At 33.6% G+C, this 24,917-nt stretch overlaps 4 protein-coding genes across 4 annotated transcripts; 3 read left to right on the plus strand and 1 right to left on the minus strand.

Annotated features, from left to right (window-relative positions):
* The first annotated feature begins 7,763 nt into the window (after window positions 1-7,763).
* Window positions 7,764-11,950, plus strand: LOC147295274 (agamous-like MADS-box protein MADS2). Its single transcript, XM_086230455.1, has 8 exons — window positions 7,764-8,060; window positions 9,198-9,276; window positions 9,550-9,614; window positions 9,736-9,835; window positions 10,215-10,256; window positions 10,354-10,395; window positions 11,483-11,613; window positions 11,751-11,950. The coding sequence occupies exons 1-8, from the start codon at window positions 7,876-7,878 to the stop codon at window positions 11,824-11,826; spliced, it is 720 nt and encodes a 239-aa protein (XP_086086581.1). The 5' UTR covers window positions 7,764-7,875; the 3' UTR covers window positions 11,827-11,950.
* Window positions 11,951-14,894: 2,944 nt separating this feature from the next.
* AP1 (K-box region and MADS-box transcription factor family protein) lies at window positions 14,895-18,343 on the plus strand. The gene is made up of 8 exons (XM_086230454.1): window positions 14,895-15,133; window positions 15,930-16,020; window positions 16,457-16,521; window positions 16,619-16,718; window positions 16,832-16,873; window positions 17,045-17,086; window positions 17,762-17,865; window positions 18,134-18,343. The coding sequence occupies exons 1-8, from the start codon at window positions 14,949-14,951 to the stop codon at window positions 18,231-18,233; spliced, it is 729 nt and encodes a 242-aa protein (XP_086086580.1). The 5' UTR covers window positions 14,895-14,948; the 3' UTR covers window positions 18,234-18,343.
* A 1,304-nt stretch (window positions 18,344-19,647) lies between these two features.
* On the minus strand, window positions 19,648-20,491 carry LOC147295276 (E3 ubiquitin-protein ligase). The gene is made up of 3 exons (XM_086231245.1): window positions 20,390-20,491; window positions 19,892-20,159; window positions 19,648-19,802 (listed from the first exon to the last, which is right to left on the minus strand). Exons 1-3 carry the CDS (start codon window positions 20,489-20,491, stop codon window positions 19,648-19,650), a joined length of 525 nt encoding a protein of 174 aa, XP_086087371.1.
* A 2,679-nt stretch (window positions 20,492-23,170) lies between these two features.
* LOC147295277 (uncharacterized) lies at window positions 23,171-24,284 on the plus strand. The gene is made up of 3 exons (XM_086233907.1): window positions 23,171-23,617; window positions 23,696-23,787; window positions 23,988-24,284. Exons 1-3 carry the CDS (start codon window positions 23,266-23,268, stop codon window positions 24,282-24,284), a joined length of 741 nt encoding a protein of 246 aa, XP_086090033.1. The 5' UTR covers window positions 23,171-23,265.
* The last annotated feature ends 633 nt before the right edge of the window (window positions 24,285-24,917 follow it).

A 24,917-nucleotide genomic window follows, 5' to 3' on the forward strand; every position in this document is an offset into this window, starting at 1 on the left:
CTTCTTTCTCTCTTTGGGCTTCGGGCCCCTCTGTACCAAAAAAAAAATAAATTGGATGCACCAATTGAACTCATAAGGCCTAGGGTGTGGGCACGGGATGAGGGGGGGACGAGACTTACCTCATCTTGTTCCCATCTCATGATTTGAGTTCGGGATGAGGGTTTTGGGATTATGGTACCATCTTGTCCCGTACCAAACTGGTTCGGTACGGGTTCGGTACCATCCTGATCCCAGACTAAAAAATTTAAAAATTCAATTATTCAATTTTTATTCAAGATTCATCTTCAAATAATAACCTATAAACATAACCTATTTTTATTCAACTATGCAAACGGAACAAAAATTCAAGTAATAACCTGTTTTTATTCAAGATTAAAAATTCATCTTCAAGACTTCAACAATTCAAAATTCAAATAAACAACAATACAACATAAGCTTCAACAATTCAAATATTCAAAGTTTCAAAGTTTCAAAGTTCAAACATAAACTCATAAATCAGTAAATCACAATTAAGCCTCATGGCTTATCTACCAAATCCAAACTAAAAAACATAATTAAGTCTTATGACTTATTACATCCCAAACTAAAAAAAAAACTGAAAAACATAATTAAGCATATGACTTATTACATCACAAACACAACAAACATAATTAAGCCTTATGGCTTATTACATCTCAAACTCAGAAATTAGAATTAAGCCTTATGGCTTATTACATCCCAAACTCATAAGTAATTGAAATCCAAATTACTTTCCCTTTACTTTTGGATTTGAACTCTTCAAACTACAAGTGGCATCAATGCTACTACTTGCATATTCTACACAAAATAATTCATAGCAATTAGTAACTTAGTCTATGAAACTTATAAAACAAATACAAACTTACAAAGCAAACCAAGTAAAGTTTAAGATAATAAACAAAACATTACATGCTTCAACGCTTTCATAAAATTCAAGTTCTTCAAGACAAGGTTCATCTCTAAATCCAAGTTAAAAAATGAATTGGGCTTAGTGATATTTGGGCCCATTAAATTAAATAATTAAATTTTAATTAATCGGTACAGGATAGGACCATCCCGGTATTGAACATTCAGGACCGATCCTATCCCATTTGAGATCGGTACGGTACGGGATTGGAAAAAAAAAAACGGGATGAGACCAAACGATACGGAATGGCACGGAACAATATGGTTTCGGTATTTTCGGTCTTAATGCCCACCCCTAAATTAAGGCCCAGCTTGACAGTAACTGATTCGACCTTATAGTAATATTGTTTGTACATTATGCATATATGAATTGAACTTTATGCATTGAACGCACCTAGATATATATATATATATATATATGAATATATGATCATCATGGTTGCATATATGGTTAATCTATCATTTTCACACTGCAAGACTTTTTCTGCATTTTTCAGACCACTAGTGGTAGGAAATGAATTAGAAGGGATGAAGCACATTTTCCAGGTGTACGTGCTTGTATATATGCCTGATATCTGAGGTCTGTGAAGGGCCTACATGAAGAGAAAATGAAATTACATTGCTCTAACTTGATTGGACTCTGACCACACCACACAAATTAATGTGTGTGTATATATATAAATATATATATATAAGCAGGCTCTTTCTGTTGAGGTATACCTCAACTTATTTATGTTGAGGTATACCCTGTTGGGGCCCACACGAGTCGTTTTGTGTCGATCCGAACCGTTCAATTTTTACATCTCCGTAAATAGATCATCCTTGCAAAAAATTAGCCAAATCGGAAATCATTTGCCTATTTAACTTTGATCAAATAAATGGACGAACCAAATATTTTTGATAAAACCGTCCATTTGTTTTATCAAAGTTAGATAGACAAATGATTTCCGATTTGACTAATTTTTTGCAAGGATGATCTATCAATGAAGATGATCCTTGAGAACGGTTCGGATCGCCACAAAACGACTTGTGTGGGCCCCAACAAGGTCATACCTCAACATAAATAAGTTGAGGTATACCTCAATAGAAGGAGCCTGATAAGCAGGCTCCTTCTGTTGAGGTATACCTCAACTTATTTATGTTGAGGTATACCCTGTTGGGGCCCACACGAGTCGTTTTGTGTCGATCCGAACCGTTCAATTTTTACATCTCCGTAGATAGATCATCCTTGCAAAAAATTAGCCAAATCGGAAATCATTTGCCTATTTAACTTTGATCAAATAAATGGACGAACCAAATATTTTTGATAAAACCGTCCATTTGTTTTATCAAAGTTAGATAGGCAAATGATTTCCGATTTGACTAATTTTTTGCAAGGATGATCTATCAATGAAGATGATCCTTGAGAACGGTTCGGATCGCCACAAAACGACTTGTGTGGGCCCCAACAAGGTCATACCTCAACATAAATAAGTTGAGGTATACCTCAATAGAAGGAGCCTGATAAGCAGGCTCCTTCTGTTGAGGTATACCTCAACTTATTTATGTTGAGGTATACCCTGTTGGGGCCCACACGAGTCGTTTTGTGTCGATCCGAACCGTTCAATTTTTACATCTCCGTAGATAGATCATCCTTGCAAAAAATTAGCCAAATCGGAAATCATTTGCCTATTTAACTTTGATCAAATAAATGGACGAACCAAATATTTTTGATAAAACCGTCCATTTGTTTTATCAAAGTTAGATAGGCAAATGATTTCCGATTTGACTAATTTTTTGCAAGGATGATCTATCAATGAAGATGATCCTTGAGAACGGTTCGGATCGCCACAAAACGACTTGTGTGGGCCCCAACAAGGTCATACCTCAACATAAATAAGTTGAGGTATACCTCAATAGAAGGAGCCTGTATATATAAGTAATTAGGTCGAGTGTTAGGAGTGACTGCCAACGCCAATGCCAATGGGTCACATAATGCTTGTCGCGACTCACAATATTGGCACAAGAAATTAAGCTGTGAAATTTGCATGCTCGATCTCTAGCCAATCCTGTATATCTTGGATAGATAGATTCATGTTCAGCTCATCAACATGTTGTGTAGCTTTCTTTTGTTCTCCACCATGCATTCTAAAAGTTACCTTTCATGGTCTTCCTTTTCCCATCAGTCCCATCTCCATCTGATCCAGTTGCCCTATGTTTCAGCTCGTGTGCCTTTTTACCATGTTCAACATACTAAAAAACAAAACACAATTCGGACAATGCAAATGCATCGAATTTATAAATTGATTCACGGATTGGATTTGAGTTGTGAATGTTTTTAACTTGACCGAGTAAGGTTTCTTGCTTGTCACACCTACATGTCATTTTTGAAACTTCAACTGTAAAAGACAGATTGAGTTTTGATTGACATTTGACATTCCAACCCGCTCGACCAATAGAATCCAGTTGCAGCCCTAGGTCTTGCAAGACTCTAAATGAAAAGGATTTTTCAATTTTTGGTACATGAACTTTGAGTTGTTTTAAAATTTAGTACATGAATTCTAATATGTCATAATTTAATTCGAAAGGACAAAATCAAATTTTTTCAGATTAATCAAAACTAACAATTGCAAAATCAAGGCTAGTATAGTTAATAAGACCTTGGTTATATCTGGTGTGTAACTTGTTGCATGTAGATTTGATCAAACTAGCTATTGGAAATTTAAGGGTTTCTCTTTAAGATACCCAGCAAGCTATTTAGAGTCGGGGAACAAAGGCCCAATTGAAGGCCCCACGAAACCCAACCTTTTTTTGTGATGCTAAGACAGTATGGGACAGTACCCTAAAATGTCCCCCATTCTCAACCCATAGGCCAATGCCATAGTGTCCACAACTACTCGAATTGCTGGCAAGCAATATTCTCCATTTGGGTGCTCTCAATCAATCAATCAATTTGGGCTTTACCAATTACCCAAAAGAAAATTTTTAATGAGTGAATAAAAAAAAGAGGATTATAGATAAGATAAGAATGTGGAAATGTTTTGGCCAAAAAAAAAAGAATGTGGATATGTGTACATTGTCGATATTTGCGTGATGGAAGTTGGAACCCAACAACTTGAATCTCTTAAACACTGTAGAGCATGAGTATATATGAAAAAGGTGATCAAATGCTTTTTTTTTTTTTTTGGTGCTATAATAATCTTTGTCTCGACATTTTAACTTAGATGGAAACCAGGTAGTCTAGTCTGTGTGACAAATATGGCCATACATAAACCAACTAAAGTCCGTACGTGGCCATAGCAGCTTCACACATAGTGCTCTCTGCTGTCTATCACATCCAAGTTCCAACCCTCTCTGTCTGCAAAAGCAAGCAAATGACTTGCTATTTCCAAAAAGGCTTCACTTCTGTCTCCTTAGCTTGTTTTTGGGGGCAACACCATTCACAGAAGCACTTGGGGAAAAGGATATCTTGCGTATATAGGCATTAATTGCAGATAGGCTCAAACTAATTCTGATTTCTTTTCTGAACCTTTTTTTCTTATTGTTTGTATCCGGATTGCATACACCACACTCTAACGAGTTAGGTCATTTGTTAGATATTTGACATACTACGTTATTATAAAATCTAGATCACACATTTAAACAAAAGTCTACAAAATTAAAGATTCATATTGACAAGCTACATGTCTAGAATGAGAACTTAAACATACATAATTTTGTTTAGGCTAAATGATACTTTTGATTTGTGTATTTTCATGAAATTTTCACTTTAATTATGTTCTTTTAATTTTGACAATTTTAATCTTGTACTTTTAATATAATAGCAATTAAGTCTAAATTGTCAATCTTATTTAAATTGATGATGGAAAATTCGATGTGCATTATACGTGAGTGACATTTTACACATATTACTCCACTTAGATGCCTATATAAGCTTATATTTGCCCTTACGCAATCAATAAGAAAAAATAAAAAGTTTCAACGTCAAATTGAAGCTGTTAAATGACGAGTAGGGACTAAAATAGGCATTTAGATAGACTAAAAGATTTGAAATGTCACTCATGTGCGAAACACGTGCGTCCATGTCGGATTTTCTGTCAATAATTTAAACGATGTTAACTATATATTTGAACTTAATTGCTACCATATAGAAAGTACATGACCAAAATTACTAAAAATAAAAGTACATGACCAAAGTGAAAATTTCATAAAAGTACTCGGACCAAAAGTGTCATTTGGCCTTTTGTTTATTCTCCTCTAACCGAAAGGACAAATGAAGTACGGATACCCAAAATATGAATTCTTTTATTATGAGTAGTGTTAGAGATCTCAAATTTAGAAATATGAAACAATGAATCAATGAAATACTGAATCATCGTTAGGATAAAAATTTAAAACACTTAACATTGTTGTTTACTCTTTTGGTTTAAGGTCCAGTTTGGGGCTGTGGTGTGTTGAAAATAACATGCCATATCTTTTGGTGTTTGATAAAAAAATGAAAGCTGGTTATTTTTAAAACTGTGGTTTGGGAAATCACTTTTAAGTTTTAACACTCACAAATCTTTGTCTCACCACATAGCGGAAGTAATTTTTTTTCAAAGTCACAACATTTCCAAACTGGGCCTAAGAGGTATATTGGTTGGGCACTGATCTATTGAGAATGGGTCGGTCCCATTCAACTTAATAGGTCTACCAGGACAACTGGGCTTGAGTTGGGCTAAAATGAGCCCAAAAGACTTCAAAATTGTGCATGTTTATAAGGCCTCCCTAAAGCCTCAACGTACCTTGTCTATGAAGCCCACGTCCAATTAATATAGCTCATAATAATATGGCCATACTTTGTACGAGTGCTGAATTTCTAAACCAATTAATATGGCTTGATTATCTAATGTACTTTTTGTTTATATTAATTAATAAAGTATATCCGCTTCTAATGAAGATATTGTTCCTGGGATGTAACTATTTTTTTGTGTTTTGAGTTTTGATGAAGTTTTGCTTCGGCTCTAAAAAGAAAGAAAAGTGAATTTGTTAAAATTTAAGAATTGAAAATGTATTTGTAAAGTTTACATAATTACATGTACTATAAAATTTTCCTTTTTGTTATACCTTGAGGAATCAGCGGTGCACACGTGTTAATGATATTAACTTAGTGTAGGACTGTGGTTATCATCAGTCATCTGCCTCATTAGTCGGGTCTACTGGTCTAGGAGACGTGCGCTGATGTGCACTGTGTATTCCACCAATAATATGTAGACACGCTGTTGGTGCTTTTAAGTGCTCTTCATTAATCTCTTGACAACGACTGCACGTCATTTTTCTTTTGGGGTACAAATGCCAAATCACCTCACGCTTTTGTTTCCCAGGTTTATGGTTCTCACCGCAAAAACTACTAGCTTGGCTCCCTTACATTACCAAAATACCCTCACACTTCTTATAATTATTTGAAATTTTTATTGGTACAATATAATTATTTGAATCTTTGATGCTAAATGAAATGCATGGAAAAGAGAAAACAATAGGTAGCGGTTTGATTGTTTGAAGCTTTGTCATTGTTCGATTGTTTGATTGTTTGCGGTTTGATTGTTTCATATATATATATATATATATATATGCTTAAAGTGTATATATGACAACGTGACAGTGCCCATTGTGCAAGCCATACATGTAGAAAAAGTGCTTAATTATTCTTACAATTAACTTGGAAGCAAATTTCAAAACGCAACTTATATATGGACCCTATTTTGACCATGGGATTAATTTGCTGGACAAAAAGGGTGAATTCCCAATTGGACCAATTGGATTTAACTCTATTGCCTTGCAAACCATGCCATTGATCTTGCTAGCTACGTACCAGCACTTCATCAGTTGAATCCACCATACATCACAATTAACAAAGACCAAATCAATATTCAGTCTTACATTGGATTCATTTCACATCATGGAACAAAGGAAGAGAATGCTTTAGTTTAGTGGGGTTTTGAATACATATTTGGTCTGAAATAAATTCTAGAAGTAGTACACGTACTGAAACTGTGAAACACATGCAGATCGAGAAATAAATATTACATACATGCACATGTTAGAGAAATTAATAAATTAAATAACACGTGAGATACAATGTTTTCATCAAGTTCTAATCGAAAAAACAAAAAACAAAAAAGCTTCATGCATATGATCGAAGTGATTAACTTAAGGCGGTGCAATTTCAGTCTGCGCTCCTCAAACTTAAAAACCCAAAAAAAAGAAGTGATTATTAACTTAAGAGGCATGTCATATCCATTTTTGTTGTGATCGATGTTGGAGGGGTATAATTGTAGCAAGGAAAAATTGGAAAAAAAGCTGGAGAATTTATGGGTATTGCAGTACGTGGGGTCCCGAGGCCATTGTGTCATTGACACACCGAAACCCTAACTAAAGTTAGGAATGTCCAATTAAGATGGAGTTGACATTGACATTGACATTGTTGGGGCTGGCAGTCATTTAATATATTAATTTACAGAAATAATATGTACGGTTAAGATAATAGCTTCTTGGATTTCCTATAAGGCTATAAGCCTATAACTGACTATAAGAAAGAAATAAAACTGGAAAATAGAAACAAGGAAATAAATTAAGAAATTAAGAAAGTAACTCAGAACTTCAGAAGAGAAAATAGACTGCTACTCGATCTGTTTATTCTTTTCTCCTTGTTCTCTTAAGCTAAAGTGCTAAACTAAGGAACAACAACAACCATGAGGTCCATGACCCAACCCAACAAGGAGGTAACAAAAGTACCTCAAACAAAAAGTTTCTCTCTCTCTCTCTCTCTCTCTCTCTCTCTCTAAAGCCTGGCTTAGCTTGGTAGCTTACCCTAGAGAACAAGAATTTATAAAAGGAAAACAAAACCTAGTACCATATTATAAAATACAGTATATATATTAGGAGGATCGAGTTGTACTATAGCAATAACTAAAAGTGAAAAGAAAAGAATTAATGGGTAGAGGGAAGGTGGAGCTGAAGAGGATCGAGAACAAGATAAATCGACAAGTAACATTTTCAAAGAGAAAGAATGGGTTGCTCAAGAAGGCCTACGAGCTCTCACTTTTATGCGATGCTGAGGTTGCCCTCATCATCTTCTCCAACCATGACAAGCTCCATGAGTTCTGCAGCGGCCCTAGGTAATTCGTACCCATATATACCCCCTTAATTTATCTCTTTATATAATATACATATATATGTGTGTGTATGTGCGAGAGAAAGAGATAGACAAATATTATGAGAGTTTCTTGGTGTTTTGCTCTTAATTAATGTGATTTAATATTTTGGTGTCCAAATAATTATTTTGAGTACTTTTGTGATAATAAAGAAATATACTGCGCTATTTAATTTCTCGACTTCGGTGTTTCATACTTTCATATGCACTTTGGAGACGTATTTCTGTTTCTATGCTTTTCCATTATCGAATTTGTGTATATTCAGTCATAGGAGAAGGTTTTTCGTTTTTAAATATGTATGTTCATATACGAAGGGAAAACATATATTTATATATATATAAATTCAATTGGTTATCCGAAATATTCTGACCATTTTTTAAACCTGGGTGAATATTGCATTGATCACTGAATTAGTACCTCAGAAGGAGTCAGATTAAATATAATATTTAAACAGATTTTTAAAAAAATATATTTAAAAGGGTTAATATGATCGATCAATTCCGGGTTTTCTTCTTGTTTAACTGGTGCAAGTGTCCTCTCTAGATTGCAGATATAATCCTACAAAATTATCCACCTCAATATGAATTGATTATATGTAATGAACTTCTACTCTTTCTAATTAAGTAGGTATTTCGCTGTAGAAGACCAAGGGAACATGCTAGCTCAAAAATATTTTGAAGCAAATGATATTCTTGTTAAACATTCTGCATTTTTAGAATGTCAATTAGCACCATTGATTAAGTAGAATCATATTTGAACACACGGTTTTGAGTCTTTTGACTAATATTGTCAAAATGTATAATATGTCAAATTATTTGGCAAGAAAAAGTTATCCCATCTCATGAATTGGTATACTTATTATCGATGCCTACTAATTAATTTTAGTTTATTACTTGTACCTTTTAGTTTGATATATATTATTGACTTATTATTTATTGATTTGAATTTTTGAGCTATAGTGATTGCCTAACATGATACTTGTTTTTGATTTCTAACTTCTAATAAAAAAAAAAGTGCATGCTTGCCCTCTTTGCCCTTTTGAATTTGCACTCTCAAGGTCTCACCATGTCCTACAATTGTTGTCCGCTTTCTTTTGATCAGCATGGAGAAGACACTTGAGAGGTATCAAAGATGCAGGTATGGAGCACAGGAAGCGAGTCAACCAGACCAGGATACACAGGTTATATATCTCAAATTATATAGTTTGTCTATTGGATTTAATTTGTTTTAATGAATTAAGATGCATATTAATTACCTGCATATGATAGCGGTAATTAGGTTTAATAGAGCAACCTAGCTAGCTATATCCCAATTGTTCTTAATTGATTACTCAATGTGGCTTTTGTTTGTATGTTGGTTATGGAATTTCCTACAAAACACCCTGCTGCTTACTGATATATATTTGACATAATTGAGTTGGAACTGCTGGCATGTTCACAATTAAACAATTAAGCAGAGCAAATACCAAGAATACATGAAGCTGAAAGCAAAAGTAGAGGTCTTACAACATACGCAGAGGTATGTAATCACATTCAATTTCACTCTAGCTAGATCATCACATGAAAATTTAATATGCAAAGAGTACCGGAAGATATTATTGCTCATGGAATTTTACTTGGCATGCAATTATAATCTTTAGAAATCTCCTTGGGGAAGATTTGGGTCATTTAGGCACAAAGGAGCTTCAGCAGCTTGAGCATCAAATGGATACGTCCTTGAAGAAAGTGAGGTCAAAAAAGGTATTCAAATTTTCTTCTATAAGCCTAACAAATATTTATACTTAATTTTGATCAAGATGCTATTTAACCATTTCTCGATCAAAAGCTTTGCAACTGAGTAATATCATGTTCATTTACAGCTCAGAGTACACTTCTGTTGGTCTGTTGCTTCACAATTCATATTGTTTTACACTTTTACTCTGCATCCAATCAATTGAGTAATTTTTAGTTTCAAACTTTTGGAACTTTTTTAAGAGGTAACCACATAGTTAATATGCTATGACAGAACAAGTGTACAACTATATATTATGTGTTTTCAACTTATCTTAAGCAGTGAAGGTGGACTAATAAGGCATGTTAAAAGAGAAATCTTAGTTAATATGCTTTCATTTGTTTGCAGACCCAATTTATGCTTGATCAGCTTTCTGATCTTCAGAGAAAGGTATGAATTCAATGAATTAATATCTAATTTTTTCTGTTATTTATCATCAAACTGATATAATGTATGTTACAAATTAAGTATTTCAAGAATTGTGCAGGAACAAATGCTGCTGGAAACAAACAATGAATTGAGAAGGAAGGTAAACTGAACCAGCTGTGCTTGACCATATTCAAATTTTCCATGCAAATTAAAGAAAATTCCTTTCTTCTCCATACACATGAGTCTTTCTTCACCTTATATATATAGGTCCATTGATTTTAACTACTAAATTTTAATAAATTTTTAGTTTATGTACCAAAATTAAATAGTATTTTAGATTAGGTACTAGTTGAAAAGTCAAACAAAATAATAAAGTAAAAAATATTAGAATTTACAAATATTACATCACATGCCACTACAATAAAAAAATAAAAATAATATTACATCACAAATATTACATAATTTATACTATATTTTATTAAAATAAAATAAAATCAATTCAATTCAATCCAGTCACAACTTAACTGTGACTGTCTTGGTAAATTGAAAGAGACAACTCACACCACTATACTATGTATTATTTTAAGTAAAAGTATTGTTTTAACCTCTATTTATACAATATTATAGTATAATTTTTCCAAAACAAATTTAATTAAGTCACAACTTAAATGTGATTGTTGTTCTGTCACAAATAAATCTGAAGTTGTGAGTGTCGTACAGTCACAACTAAATGTGACGTTGAGACTACATTAGCAAATTTTCAAGATAATATAAAAGTTTAAGGACAATTTTGTCAAAACTTTATAAATTTTAACTAACACTCATCATATGTGGGCTAAAAGACAAAAAATGTCAAATGGAAAAGGCTCAAATCAAATTGATCAACATTTTTGTGACCTAATCTAAAAAATTACATTTAAATTTGGTAGTTCAATTAAAATATTATATGGTCTTCATGTTATACCAAAAAATTATTATAATTTGATATTTAATCTTAATTATATATATATATATATATATTTATATTTATATTTATCATTAGATGATTACAAAATTGCAAGGTCATCATATTTTTATCACCATTATTGTACAACTAAATATATAATGTGTTTTGATTACTCAATCATCCTTGTGCACTAGCTAGCTAGCTAGTACCATGTTCTGAAGTCTTGCTATATATATCCCGTTTAGTTAATAAAATTTTGAAATAGCTATTTTGGTGCTAATTAAACCTTCATGTTGGGCAGTTGGAAGAAAGTAGTGCAGCCCTTGAACTATTCTGGAAAGCTAAAGAGCAAAATGTCCCAAATAGCCACTACAGATTTGAGGGTCGAGGATTCTTTGGACATTTACAATGCAACAATACAGTACAGATTGGGTAATTAACCATCTAGGGATTGTCAATTAAGCATGAATTTTTCTCAACAAAATCTAAAATTAAGTGCCTATTAATTATGTCTAGCTAGCTCCTTAATTTATCTATCTTTATTTTGTATATTTGGGTTACAGCTACAGTCATACTAGTCCTGTGGTAAATGTAGCAACCTCAAGACAAAATCGTAGCGGATACGTCCCTGGGTGGATGCTCTGAATCAAAGACCACAAGTGTAGTGGCCATTTTTTTTGAGCTTAATTATAATGTATTCTTGTTTCAATTAAAGAGATCATCAATGCAATATACTTGCTGCTAAGTAACTGTGTTTTGTAATGTTATAGAAGGAGCTTGTCACAGTTTTTTTATTTCTTTTTTTATTTTATAATTGGATCATTCATGCCCTAAAAATTTCTCTCAACAAGAGATGGATTAGTTGATTCTAAGTAAGATTTACATGGATCTTGATGCAATCTAATTAAATTCTCACGAAAACTATATAAAGGCAGTAAACAACCAAATCATATGTATGATGTTGATGTCTTTTTACATGGAAAGGGGATAAGAGTTGGGCCCTTCCTATAGTCGGTGGATTTGACATGCGCTTAAACCGCGCCCCTCTTCATTTTACATTTATATGGCAGATGGAGACCAATCGGATCTCTCCAAACACAACTCTTTTAACACTAGGTAAATTCAATAGAAATTAATTAATCATCGATTAGGTCTAGTGGTTATTTTCTTTTCAATGATAAAAGAAATGGTTATTTTTTTTTTTAAAGTCTAGTTCAGAAATTAGACTGATAATCCAGCTTGATCATTTGTTACAGAAAATTTCAGTTCAGTCTACTTTAATAAGAAACGCGTGATACGGAAGTCATCGAGCTTTCGGTTAACAATACCGAGCGCTTAGCAATTGCCACTGTGCGATCGTAACTATTTGAATTGCAAAAAATATTTGTGTTATACTGTTGTAAATTGCCAATGTGCGACAATGGCAATTTGTTCGGTTTTTTTTTTTTTTTTAACCTCATTGGGCGCTCATCAGAGTACCGATTGCTCGGCGCAAAACACAAGGAAATAACATAACGTGAACTTTATTTATACAAAGTAAACTTATTTATCATTGCAACTTCTTAAGTAAGTTTGTTTATTATTAAAGGCTGAAAAATAGATTTTAGAATAATTTACTTTAAAAACAATTTAAATTCAAAATTAAAAAAAATACAAATGAATGAATACCCTATAGAAATTGGCGTTGACCAATATAAACACGATTAATGTAAGATAATAAATGACGGAGATGATATTGACTCATCGGCGGTCATTTACCTTATATTTGCCTGCCAATATTACTACAACCCCAATCGTCTCACTTTTCTATTTTTTTTTCATATGAGTACTAATCTCTTTCAATCACTTCGATTAACTTAAATTAAAAAGTAAACAATAACTAAATAATGGGACACTGTGTGGTGCCTGAGTCAACTCGGTATTGGGCCGTGGACCCCCCCGGCCCCCACCCTCAAACATTGGTCGACATGGCATATTATGCACCCCTAAAATTATTGTCAGACAATATAACATATTGTAATGATATATATTAGATTGTTAATCTTGTACCATAAATATAATTATTTTTGCTAGAAATATAAATGTCCATTAATTTTAACTACTAAATTTTAATAATTTTTTAGTTTAGGTATCAAAATTAAATAACATTTTAGATTAGGTACTAGTTGAAAAGTCAAACAAAATAATAAAGTAAAAGATATTAAAATTTACAAATATTACATCACATGCCACTACAATAAAATAAAAAAATATTACATCACAAATATTACATTAATTTATACTATATTCTATTAAAAAAAAATAAATAATCTAGTCATAACTTAACTGTGACTGTCTTGGTAAATTAAAAGAGACAACTCACACCACTATACTATGTATTATTTTGAGTAAAAGTATTGTTTTGACCTCTATTTAAACTATATTGTAGTATAATTTCTCTAAAAATAATTCAATGAAGTCACAATTTAAATGTGACTGTCTCACAACTTAGATGTGACTGTCGTTTAATCACAACTAAATTTGAAGATGTGAGTGTCGTACAGTCACAACTAAATGTGAAGTTGAGACTATATTAGCAAATTTTCAAGATAATATAAAAGCCTCAAGGGCAATTTTGTCAAAACCTTATAAATTTTAACTAACACTCATCATATGTGGACCAAAGGACAAAAATGTCAAATGAAAAAGGTTCAAATCAAAGGGGCCAACATATTTGTAATCTGATATAAAAAACTATATTTAAATTTAGTAGTTTAATTGAAATATTATATGGTCTTCATGTTATACCAAAAAATTATTATAATTTGGTATTTAATCCTAATTTTCTAGAAATATAAATGTTTTTTTGCACATTTATTACCCAGACTAGGGGTGGGCCTCAATCCATTCGAACCGACGCTCTGACCAACCCGTCGACCAAATCACCCAAAGCCGACCCAACCCAATAGACAGAGGCTCGGGTTTCGTCATCCATCAACCATCGACACTCGAGTCAACTCGCCAGATGAGAGAAAGAGAGATCCCGATCAAACCTAACAGAGGACCTTATCTATGGGAATAGACATCAACCAATAGCGTAATTCAAATAAAAAAAATCCATGAGGTAATGTTTAATATATTTAAAAGAGAATGTTAATTTTAAGGTATTGACAAGTTAAGAAAATTTAAAAGAAGAAAATTCAAAACGAATAAAAAAAAGGAAGAATTGAAACTAAACTAAATAAGCTAGTGACATAAAAGATAAAAATATTAAGTTATTGTTACATTTTAACTAAATGTACTAGAAGTTAAGTAGAATATTTATCATGTATCCTACGCTAATATATTATACTTAGAATCCTACAATTCGTACGTAATTAAAAGCCAAAAACGCTGAGGTCCGTACGAGAGATATGTGAAACGACTGCGTATGTAGTACCTCCAGTCAATCAGAACTCGACAACACATCCTTAAAAAGCCACACCGGTTTTTCCCCAAAACTACTTTGGTCCATACAAAAACCGCTTTTCCATCAATAAATTTTTATTTCCAATCCTCAAACATTTTCCACATATATATATATATATATAGATATTTGCACATGGTTTCTCATGAGGCAGCTTCAGAGATTCTGGCTAGAAGAAGAAAAACCCATTAGAATGAAATTTAATATTGTATTGGGTATGTGCTATAAACAATAGCTAGTTTTCAGTTTCAGGTTGTGTTTCTTTTTTGGGGAGTTTGCGGTGTTTGGGTCTTTTAGAGAAAGAAAAAAAGGGATAAGAGAGATGGGGAGGGGTAGGGTTCAGCTGAAGAGGATAGAGAACAAGATCAACAGGCAGGTGACTTTTTCCAAAAGGAGAAGTGGGTTGCTGAAGAAGGCAAATGAGATCTCTGTCTTGTGCGATGCTCAGGTGGCTCTGATTGTCTTCTCTAACAAAGGCAAGCTCTTTGAGTACGCCACTGATTCAAGGTATACCTATTACCTACCATTCATTCATTTACTTACTTAAACCCTACCTACCTCATATCTTGCTCATACCTTGCTTCTTCTTCTTCTTCTTTATTTTTATTGTTTTGGGTTTTCTTTTTCATTTAGGTTGTACCATATATATGTGTGTATTGATCATCAGCTTTTATGGTTATCATATATACAACTATTTCCTAGATGGAAAGATAGTGAAGTAAATGTTTTAGAGTTGTCATGATACGATGATATATCGCTGTTTAAGATCTGGTACCGGTGCAAGTTAATTAAGGAATAATATTAATAATAATAATTTCCTACATTTAAGCTAGTCTTAATTAATTAGTGGGTCTGGCACCCTGGCCTCTGCGGCTCTGACTGACAAAAGCAGTCTCCTTAGTTGAAGTTTTGAAGTTGAGCTTAATTAGTTTGGTCCAGTGAGCGAGACAAGCTAGTTAGAGCTTAACTGTCTGGTTTGGGGTTGATGTTGTTGATGGTGCAACTTCCTATGATTATTAAAGCAATACTAATAATCTTTTGTTTAATTCATAATATCTAATAATAGTAATTATAGTTTAATTGTAAGTATAGGACTACAGTTGACAATTCAAAAAATTTGTGTTTGGAAGATGCATAGTAGTACTGATAGTACTGCTAAAGAAAGCCAATTTGACAACATTGAAGATTATTAATTTAGAGGAACAGATCGATTGCTTCTTCCGCATCATAAATATTTACTTTTTTTTTTAATTATATTGATGCTTTATATATATATATATATATATATCTCTCTCATGTACAGCATGGAGAATATACTGGAACGCTACGAGAGATACTCGTACGCAGAGAGACAGCTAGCCGGGGCCGGAAGTACTACTGATTATGAATCACAGGTACCTTTGCATACATGCCATCACTGTCTTAATATATAGCTAGTCATTTCATTTCGCAGTTCGCACTATTGAAAGTCTGCAATTACGTACCTCGTTTTGTGCATTTGGTTTTTATCTATATATATAGTTTCTTTTGAATTAATTTCTTAATTCATTAATACATCTGCCACATTTTCTCAAAGATATGGGATCCTGCATAATTTCATTGGCGTTATGTATATGCGTGAGCAGAAAAACTTTCGTGAGACTGTCTTATATGTTTTTGTGTTTGTCTCTCTTATTATATGACTTGTTACGTAATAAGAGAAGTAAACATATTAAACATGTAGAATTATTTCATGAAAATTAGCTTTTTTGTATATGTATGACCGTATGAGATTAATTTATCTTTATTTGATCTCTAATTGTGGTAATGTATGTCATATTGCGCATGCAGGTTAACTGGACTTTTGAATATTCAAGACTAAAGGCTAAAGTTGAGCTTTTGCAAAGAAACCATCGGTATTAGTTATCAGTATTTAATATAGTATTACTCCAGTCTGCAGTTACGTACGTTTATATATATATATATATATATGATTAATTAATTCATTTGCAGGCACTATTTGGGAGAAGATCTGGATTCCTTGACTCTCAAAGAGATCCAAGGTTTGGAGCAACAGCTTGACACTGCTCTTAAACAAATTCGAACAAGAAAAGTACGTGTACATATATAGAATGTTGTACTAATAAGATATATAATTAATTGCATTGATTTGTTTTCATGAGTATGATCTTATGGCGCTAAGATGAATACTCTCTACTGTTGCAGAACAAACTCATGCATGAGTCCATCTCTGAGCTTCAGAGAAAGGTTAGGCCACTTAATTAGCCTATATAAGATCGAGATACGTTTTAATTAACTTATACAGAAGGTTTTTTTTTTTTTTTTTGGGTCGGAGAATACACAAGTCATGTATACTAGTTTGAGGTAGTATCAAATATATATCTGTTGATTTATATTTGCTCTTGTGCGGTGTGACAGGAGAAGGCGATTCAGGAGCAAAATAGCTTTCTTGCAAAGAAGGTAATTATTAATGAATTGATTGATCAATCAATCTGCTTAACTATATATGCATATATTATCATTTATAAAACTTCCAGGTTGCCACAGCAAACTCATGAATGCTTAATTAAATTATAATTAAGAGTTGAGGTATGGAGTTATATATTCAGGACTCTTCCATTGAGAGATCTTTTAAATAAGCTTATTTAAGGGATCTTTTGTGTGGTCCATTCCATATTGTATTTTGATGTTCTGAATCGTCTATTTTTTTTTGTCTCCATTAAATTATTATTTTTACAAAAAATTAGGTTAATCGGAAACCATTTGACCGTTAATTAAATGGTCACTATTTTAAGTGTTTATCAAAAATATTTTGTTCGTCTATTTATTTTATCAAAATTTGATAGTTTAATGATTTTCGATTAGTCTAATTTTTTGCAAGAATGATATTTGAATATTGACCTAAAAAATATATAGACGGTTTAATTAGATCGTTAAAATATTATATAAAATGAGCTCCATGAGAGATTCCTTAAATAAAATTATTTGAGGGATCTTTCAATGAAAAGGGCATGGTTATGTATACATATATGTCGATTATTTGTTTGATTTAAAAGTATAATGTATGGATCACCAAAGAACAAAGGTAATTAATGGGAGAACATTCATGTCTTTCTTTTTCTGTTTTGGATATAGATCAAGGAGAATGAGAAGACTGCAGCGCAGCAGCTTCATAACTGGGAGCACCAAAACCATGGCCTTGATCCGCTTCCACAGCCTCTTCCATGTTTAAATATGGGGTAATATATTATTTATACAATCATTAATATTCTTCAAATTAAATAAAATTATTTCCTGGGGCCTATTAATTTTACATATAATGTTTTTTTTTTGGTGAAAAACATTAAATGTTTTTAATTGTTTAGTAAACACTTAACTTGGTATCAAACCTTATGTGGTAGACAATATTAGTAAAAGGTATATATGATTTTATTTAACTAAAGTTGGTCAATTGTCACTATATCTTGCTAATTAATTTTGTTTGCATGTATATGATGATATATACAGAGGCACTCAGCAAGGCGAATTCCATGAAGTGAGGAGGAACCAGCTGGACCTTACTCTAGAACCTTTATTTTCATGCGACCTCGGGTGCTTTGCGGCATGAATATCATCAATTACTAGAAAATTAAAGAGGGGGGGAAGAAGACTGGAAAACTAGCTTGTTTTGTGTATTAAATTTATGGTTTCTTGGTAATTTTGGGCATAGACACTGCCAAAATATGTCGTCCACTCCAATAGCACTAAAAGTATGGATGCATATAAATGTTTAACAAATATATGCCAGTGATTAGTGTTGAAAGGTAAATCGTCGAACACCAAGCCAATGAGGCATTGGACTTTGTAACTGTTATCTTCACTCATGCATGCTATATATATATATTATTGAGTAAATATATATTGCTATACTTATTTTAAGTACTGTAATTTCTTTTTCTCTATTATATTGAAACCACATCATCTTCTCCCTAGTGGTTAAAGAAAATTTCTGAAAGTGACTTTTATATATGTTAGTGGCAACTTTTATGTATGCTTGTGCATGTTATAAGTTGTGCTATAACTTTCTGGAAAATATTGTGATATGAGTAAGAAAAATATTGTTATATGAGTGAGAAAAGTATTGTTCTACACTTTACATGCCCTTGCCTACTCTGTCAAAAAAATGTTCTAGATGTTAAGCAAAAATGAGTAGGCAATTATATACAAAACAAAGGGAATAATTTACAAAAGTGGGTTTACTTAATCTAGGGTATGTGGCTTCCAATTATGATACATGCTGTAGAAAGTACTTCTGATATTATGTGGATTAGCAAAAACAAGGAAAAGAGGAAGAATATTTTGCGGATGGAGTTTATATATGAGAACAAATGAATTGCTAGAAAATTAATTTCTCAATTGAAAAATTAATATAAGCCAAAAATTATACAATTTACTGCTTCACTCTTTAGAAGGAAATTAATATTAATTTGATTGCTTAACAATCCCTCTTCCGCATGTATATACTTGCCTACTTGGAGTTGGATGACCAAAACAACCATATACTAATATACACCTCAGGCTCTACTTAGCTGTTGCGGTTGTTATTTCTTCAGTGATCATTACGTGCCATGGACATTTTGGTCAAGACGTTTCATTGAATATCATCACCTACATCAAAATCATCACCTAAATATCAATTTGAAGGTAGTCAAATGCAACATGAATTGGGGGCTATTTGTTAAACTCAGTCGGAACATGTTATATATACAACCTAACTTTTGTTTTTCTAACAATTTCTTGTGGGGTGAGTTTTACATAGGTCCTACGATACTGTGAGTCTCACCTTACATGAGAGAATTGGGGAATATGTTTGTCATATCGTCAATCTCAAATCACATATTCAAATAAGAATTTTACCTAATCAATGTTCTAGATTATTAGTTTAACAACATAACATGCCAAATTTTATGATAATCAATTACTCCATCCAAACACATTGCAATTAAGGAAACATTATCTTACCAATTGAAAAGTGATATTTGCTATCTATGCAAGTTAAAAGAAGAGGCATGGAAGAAATTGGTTACCCTGTTGCAGATTGGACAGGTTTGGCTTCTCTCCATCCATTCATATATGCAACCAAGGTGGTAATGGTGAGAACACTGCGCTGTTATCCTAGGATTTTCAGGTGTGTATTCTGCAGTCAGTAGAAAAACAGAGGAACCCTGATCGATCAGCTTTGTATAGTTATTCTTTATGTCATAGCATAGCTACATTATTAATCACCTTCCAGACATGTAGGGCATTCATCCTCATATTCTGGTGATGAAGCATAGATATAAGGTAGTCCTGACTGTGACTGTGAATGGCATTGATCAATTAATTCCCCTTCTTGATTAAGTAGGCTTGTCACCATGTCCTGCTGCAAATTGGAGTGCCCAGGAGGATGTTGATTACTAGTACTGCCACATTGTGTAATTACAAGTTCCCCATTGGGTGTTGTATTGAGGGAATGTGTTTGCCCATTGCTGGAAGATGCTGCATACTGCTCAATCTAAAAATGGATCATATATAGATAGATTGTTACAAATCACTACTTAGATGAATAGTTTCAATCAAAATAACAAGAGTTTTCTAATGCGGGATACAAGTTGTCTCACATTCAGTATTAATCTCGAATCTTCAATCCCGTTTTTGGAAAAAAATAAAACCCAACAACATAAATTCGAAAACTTTATGAATACATGTTCACTAAGAAGAATGAATGGAATTTCTAAAAGGTACCTTGTTGTACAAATTAAGAATGAACCAGTTATCATGGTTGGAATCGTCTGTGTCATGATCTACTGGATCGTTCACATTAAAGCAAGAACAACTAGAACCCATGAAACAGCTTCAATTTTTGCTGCAGTAGCTTAATTAACCACAACCTGCATGGATCACAACAAAGCCAAAAAGGATTCAAATTGCCAGCAGAAATTTCAAAAAAATAAATAAAAATCTATGGTAAGGATCACTATCTAATGTGCACTCTTGAGGATGGTGAATAAGAATAATGACAGTACGATCCACAAAAATTAATCGAAACCCATGAAAGAGTAAATTGCTCACTGAAAAAGAATGAAACAATAAATTAAAAGACAGATATTACTAAGCCAAACCAAGAGCTTGAACTTGAGCTTGAGCTTGAGCTTGCTTGAGAATAAGACAGAACATACTTACTGATCAATGGCTGATGCAGTCTGTGAAACCAGAGAGAATTGTGATGCTTCCTGGTCCTCCACAGCCAAAATCCCAATAAACAAACAGAAAAATAAAAAGAAAAATAAAGAGAAATTGAATTAGAGATAAAAAGAAGGCGTTGAATTAGAGTCAATTAAATTTCAAAAGCCATCATCGGAGTCCTGTGTAATCCTACATTCCTAGTCCTAGTTGTGTTTGTGTAGGGATCTCCGCCGACATTAAGAGCTGAAAGGTCGAGATTTTGTGGGGCCCCATTTATTGCTACTTGGATTGGGGGTGCACCTGCACTGCCACATTCTCCTTCTTTTTTCCTTTCCTACTTAATTACCTTTTAAACCTTCTGTTTAAACATATTTAGAAATCTGATCTTTTTTTTGTCAATATTTGATATTCTTTTACGGGGCCTCACTCACCCGCAAGATAAATGCTTATTACCTCAGTTATTTTGCTCAAAATTTAATTTTTTATTTTTTTTAGAATTCAATGTATGTATATCATGTATTCTCAATTTCTCACTCACCCGGAAATTGCAGGTTAATTGCAAGTTTAATAACTAATTTGCACAAATTACAATTCAAATGGTACTTTCAGTTCAGAAAAGAACTCCCCTGCCCTGTGATAATGATGTGGTATCACAACAGAGAGGAGAGTGGGTCCCAAAAAAGTGCTGGGAAGTTCTTCTCTTGAATTCAACTCAAAAGTGGTACTAAATTGGGGTTTCAAACTTTCAACTCATAATGTGCCACGTGGGTTTTGATTCAGGCGTGGGCTCCGCATGCTTTTTGCCAGCCCCTCATAAGCTCTCCATTGGGCTTGCTCTATTAGGATCTTTTTTTTTTTTTTTTAACATTTTACTATTTTAGCTTTTTTTTTATTCGATTGAAGGGTAGAAATGGAAATTTCGGAAAAGTTTAGATGTTGGGTGGGAAAAGTGGATTGTGAGGTTTGGCGGTACGGGCAACTTGATACTGCTTGAGCTGGCAGCCCAAATGCACGCCTGTCTCCGGATGGCAATTTGGATTGGGCTGAGCTTAACCTACTATAGTAAAATCAAAGCCCCAAGCTTAACCTATTGCATATTTGACAATTTCCTTTGAATTTTTCGTTTGAGCAATCCATGAAAAAAGCCACATAATTGATAAATATTAAAGTGACAAGTCTACCTTGTTCAATTAATTTCCTAATTGCAAGAATATATAGGCTATTTTGTTTGATAAGACATGAGAAACCCTTTCTTTTTCTTTTACAAATCCATTGGGTTTGCTTTTAAGATTGGAAGTCAAAATGGAGGTTGGCACGTCCCCTTTTTTTGTGTAAATTGTAAAGTGGTCCAGCATCCTCAAAGATTTGGCATTTAAATGAAAAAAACCACATCAACTTTTTTCATGACTTGACCCATTATTTATCAGAAATGGAAGCCATATACTCCATGCTACCGATATGGTCTTGACCTTTGGATTCCCAATTTTGGCCTGGAAATCTCATTGTATTTTCTAGAATGTTGGTGTCGTGTTAATGTACCTATGAATTGCAGTGGAAATTCCCAATTTAAGGTCAATCATTCGAAAATCTTTTTTTATGTGGGAAACATGATTGGGTTTCTGTGTTAAATTTGATTACTCTCAAAATGATCATCACTGGGTTGCGTTTGAGCCACGCTAGTTATTTATACAATGCACAAAAAAAGGGTGCTAATTAGGCCTCTATAAAGTTCTAATTAATTTTCTTATCTGGATTTCAATCTTACATAAATAATTGCTCTAAGAGGATGTCAGCACAATTAGGAGAATAAAAATGGAAAACCCGACAAAAATGAAATAATATAATCTCACCTAAAAGGGTAAAGACCCTTGAGCTGCAAATCAAGTGGCATGATGGGGTATAATTGGGGGAAATTACACCTGTCAAGTCCGGACAATTTTGACATAGTAATATATTATGTTATAGACTGTTAATTTCAATTGTTAATCAAATGAATTTTTATTTAAATCTGTAATCAATTTGCAATTGCAGAACAATTCTTCACGTAGGGTGCCATCGAGAAAAGAAAGCAACATAATGTTGTTTTTGGTTTTTGTTTTGATAAATATTAAGTAAATTGATTACACTCACATGCCAGATTGCCCTGAACTGGTGAAGGGCTGGGTCTAAAAGGAATGGCCCTACAGCTTCATGACGAGCACGTTCGGTAATAGCTCCCCACAAGAGAAAATTAAAGAAACAAAGAGCTTAACATGATTGCATTGCAGGGCAACAACAAAATAAAGAAAAAGAAAAAAAAAAGCAAAGCAGAAATAAGCATGGCCCAGATGCCCCAGACCAACCTCTAGAAAATTTCTTCAGCTTCAGAGCCTTCCTGGCCTCCTCTTTATAATAATTATTGGGGTGTCTCTCGCTTGAGTGTGTCATTTCAGAATATGGGGAAAATAGGCACAAAGCTGCCAAGTTTCTGCCTAAACAGGATTAGGCCTCATGTTAGAGTTCGTTCCCCAACTATACAGTCTAAGTTAGATGCAGAATCTGTCACTAAAATCAGTGATGCAAAAACTGAGAGTTCTGCAGGCAATGTTGGTGAAGAGAAGAAGGCTGGTGGTGGTGATGGATCAACTAAACCTCCTACTGGGTTGGTCATAGCTAGGAAGATCATGATTGTGGTTGATTCCAGCCTTGAAGCCAAGGGAGCTCTGCAATGGGTTCTGTCTCACACTGTTCAGAGCCAGGACAAACTTGTCCTGCTCCATGTGACCAAACCTTCATCTTCAAGACAAGGTTGGATATTTTGCTTTTTAGTACTTTCTGTTCCTCTGATTTTGATTTTGGTGTGGCTTTTATAATCATTTATTACAGTCACAGGTGATGAGGCCACCAAGGGTATTGCTCGAAGGGCTTATGAAATTGCTCACTCTTTCAGGAATATGTGTCAGTTGAAGAGACCTGAGGTGGGTATTTTGCAGTTTTGTCAGCTCATTCATTGGTCTTCCAAATACTTTAATTTTTAACCACAATATATATATATATATATATATATTTTGCATTTACAAAAAATAAATAGAACAGAGAAAAAAACCAATTTACTTGTTTTAGTGTGTTTGCATTTAGAAAAGATTAACCAATTCTTAGTGCATGGTCCTGATTATAGGTACAAGTTGAGGTTGCAGTGGTGGAAGGGAATAAGGAAAAGGGCCCAACAATAGTGGAAGAGGCCAAAAAGCAAGGGGTGGCACTGCTGGTTCTGGGGCAGAAAAAGAGGTCTACGACGTGGCGGCTGCTGATGATGTGGGCAGGCAACCACCGGGGGGGTGGCGGCGGTGGTGTGGTGGAGTACTGTATACAGAATGCCAGCTGCATGGCAGTTGCTGTGAGGAGGAAAAGCAGGAAGCTTGGAGGGTATTTGATTACTACAAAGCGTCAAAAAGATTTCTGGCTCTTGGCTTAAGCAGCATATATATGAGTATATGATAGTCTAATCTTATAGTACATGAAATTAATGTATGATTGTTTCTGCATCTGTTTGTAAATAATAAAGCACATTGAACAGTGAATACTGTGAATGAAAAAGTGGTAGTGTCATTATTTAGGCCATGGGGTATTATGGCTTTGGAGAGACAAAGGGGTCCCTAGCACTCCTTTGTTAAGGGCTTCTCCAGATGCTGCTATGGCCTATAGTACTAGTTCAATGCATTATGCACAATTGCACATGGTACCAAAGCGTTTTTGGGACAGATCAATCCCTTATTAGGAGGTAGGACACGGTGTGGGGACATGTAAATTAAAGTCTACCTGGAGACTCTCCTTCTTGTCACACATTGCGCAAAATGGCAAGTTTGGTTCATCATATAGCAGCTTGCCACAAAAATCATGCCACTATATATGTTCTAAGTTCAAACTCAATATGACCATGAGGCCCATGACATACTACAAATCATTATACACAAATTTCTGATAGACCTATTCTATATTATGAGGAAAAAGATACTTACAAATGAAAATATTTTTGAGGTAACTTACATGCAAATGAAATTCTCTCATCTGATTTTAAAATCTTGAATTTTAGATCAAATCATATATA

The sequence above is a fragment of the Dryas octopetala genome, chromosome 2 (assembly GCF_963921425.1).
Source record: "Dryas octopetala chromosome 2, drDryOcto1.1, whole genome shotgun sequence".
Classification (NCBI taxonomy): Eukaryota; Viridiplantae; Streptophyta; class Magnoliopsida; order Rosales; family Rosaceae; genus Dryas; species Dryas octopetala.

Bases quoted from the DNA above. Each gene is read 5' to 3' on its own strand.
- LOC147295277 (XM_086233907.1), top strand. From the start codon at position 23,266: ATGGGGAAAATAGGCACAAAGCTGCCAAGTTTCTGCCTAAACAGGATT. The intron at 23,618-23,695 runs GTTGGATATTTT...CATTTATTACAG, and splicing joins ACCTTCATCTTCAAGACAAG to TCACAGGTGATGAGGCCACC. The intron at 23,788-23,987 runs GTGGGTATTTTG...TCCTGATTATAG, and splicing joins GTCAGTTGAAGAGACCTGAG to GTACAAGTTGAGGTTGCAGT.
- AP1 (XM_086230454.1), top strand. From the start codon at position 14,949: ATGGGGAGGGGTAGGGTTCAGCTGAAGAGGATAGAGAACAAGATCAAC. The intron at 16,522-16,618 runs GTATTAGTTATC...ATTCATTTGCAG, and splicing joins CTTTTGCAAAGAAACCATCG to GCACTATTTGGGAGAAGATC. The intron at 16,719-16,831 runs GTACGTGTACAT...CTACTGTTGCAG, and splicing joins AACAAATTCGAACAAGAAAA to AACAAACTCATGCATGAGTC.
- LOC147295276 (XM_086231245.1), bottom strand. From the start codon at position 20,491: ATGGGTTCTAGTTGTTCTTGCTTTAATGTGAACGATCCAGTAGATCAT. The intron at 20,160-20,389 runs GTACCTTTTAGA...ATCCATTTTTAG, and splicing joins TTCTTAATTTGTACAACAAG to ATTGAGCAGTATGCAGCATC. The intron at 19,803-19,891 runs GTGATTAATAAT...TACTGACTGCAG, and splicing joins ATGCCCTACATGTCTGGAAG to AATACACACCTGAAAATCCT.
- LOC147295274 (XM_086230455.1), top strand. From the start codon at position 7,876: ATGGGTAGAGGGAAGGTGGAGCTGAAGAGGATCGAGAACAAGATAAAT. The intron at 8,061-9,197 runs GTAATTCGTACC...TCTTTTGATCAG, and splicing joins GAGTTCTGCAGCGGCCCTAG to CATGGAGAAGACACTTGAGA. The intron at 9,277-9,549 runs GTTATATATCTC...TAAACAATTAAG, and splicing joins AACCAGACCAGGATACACAG to CAGAGCAAATACCAAGAATA.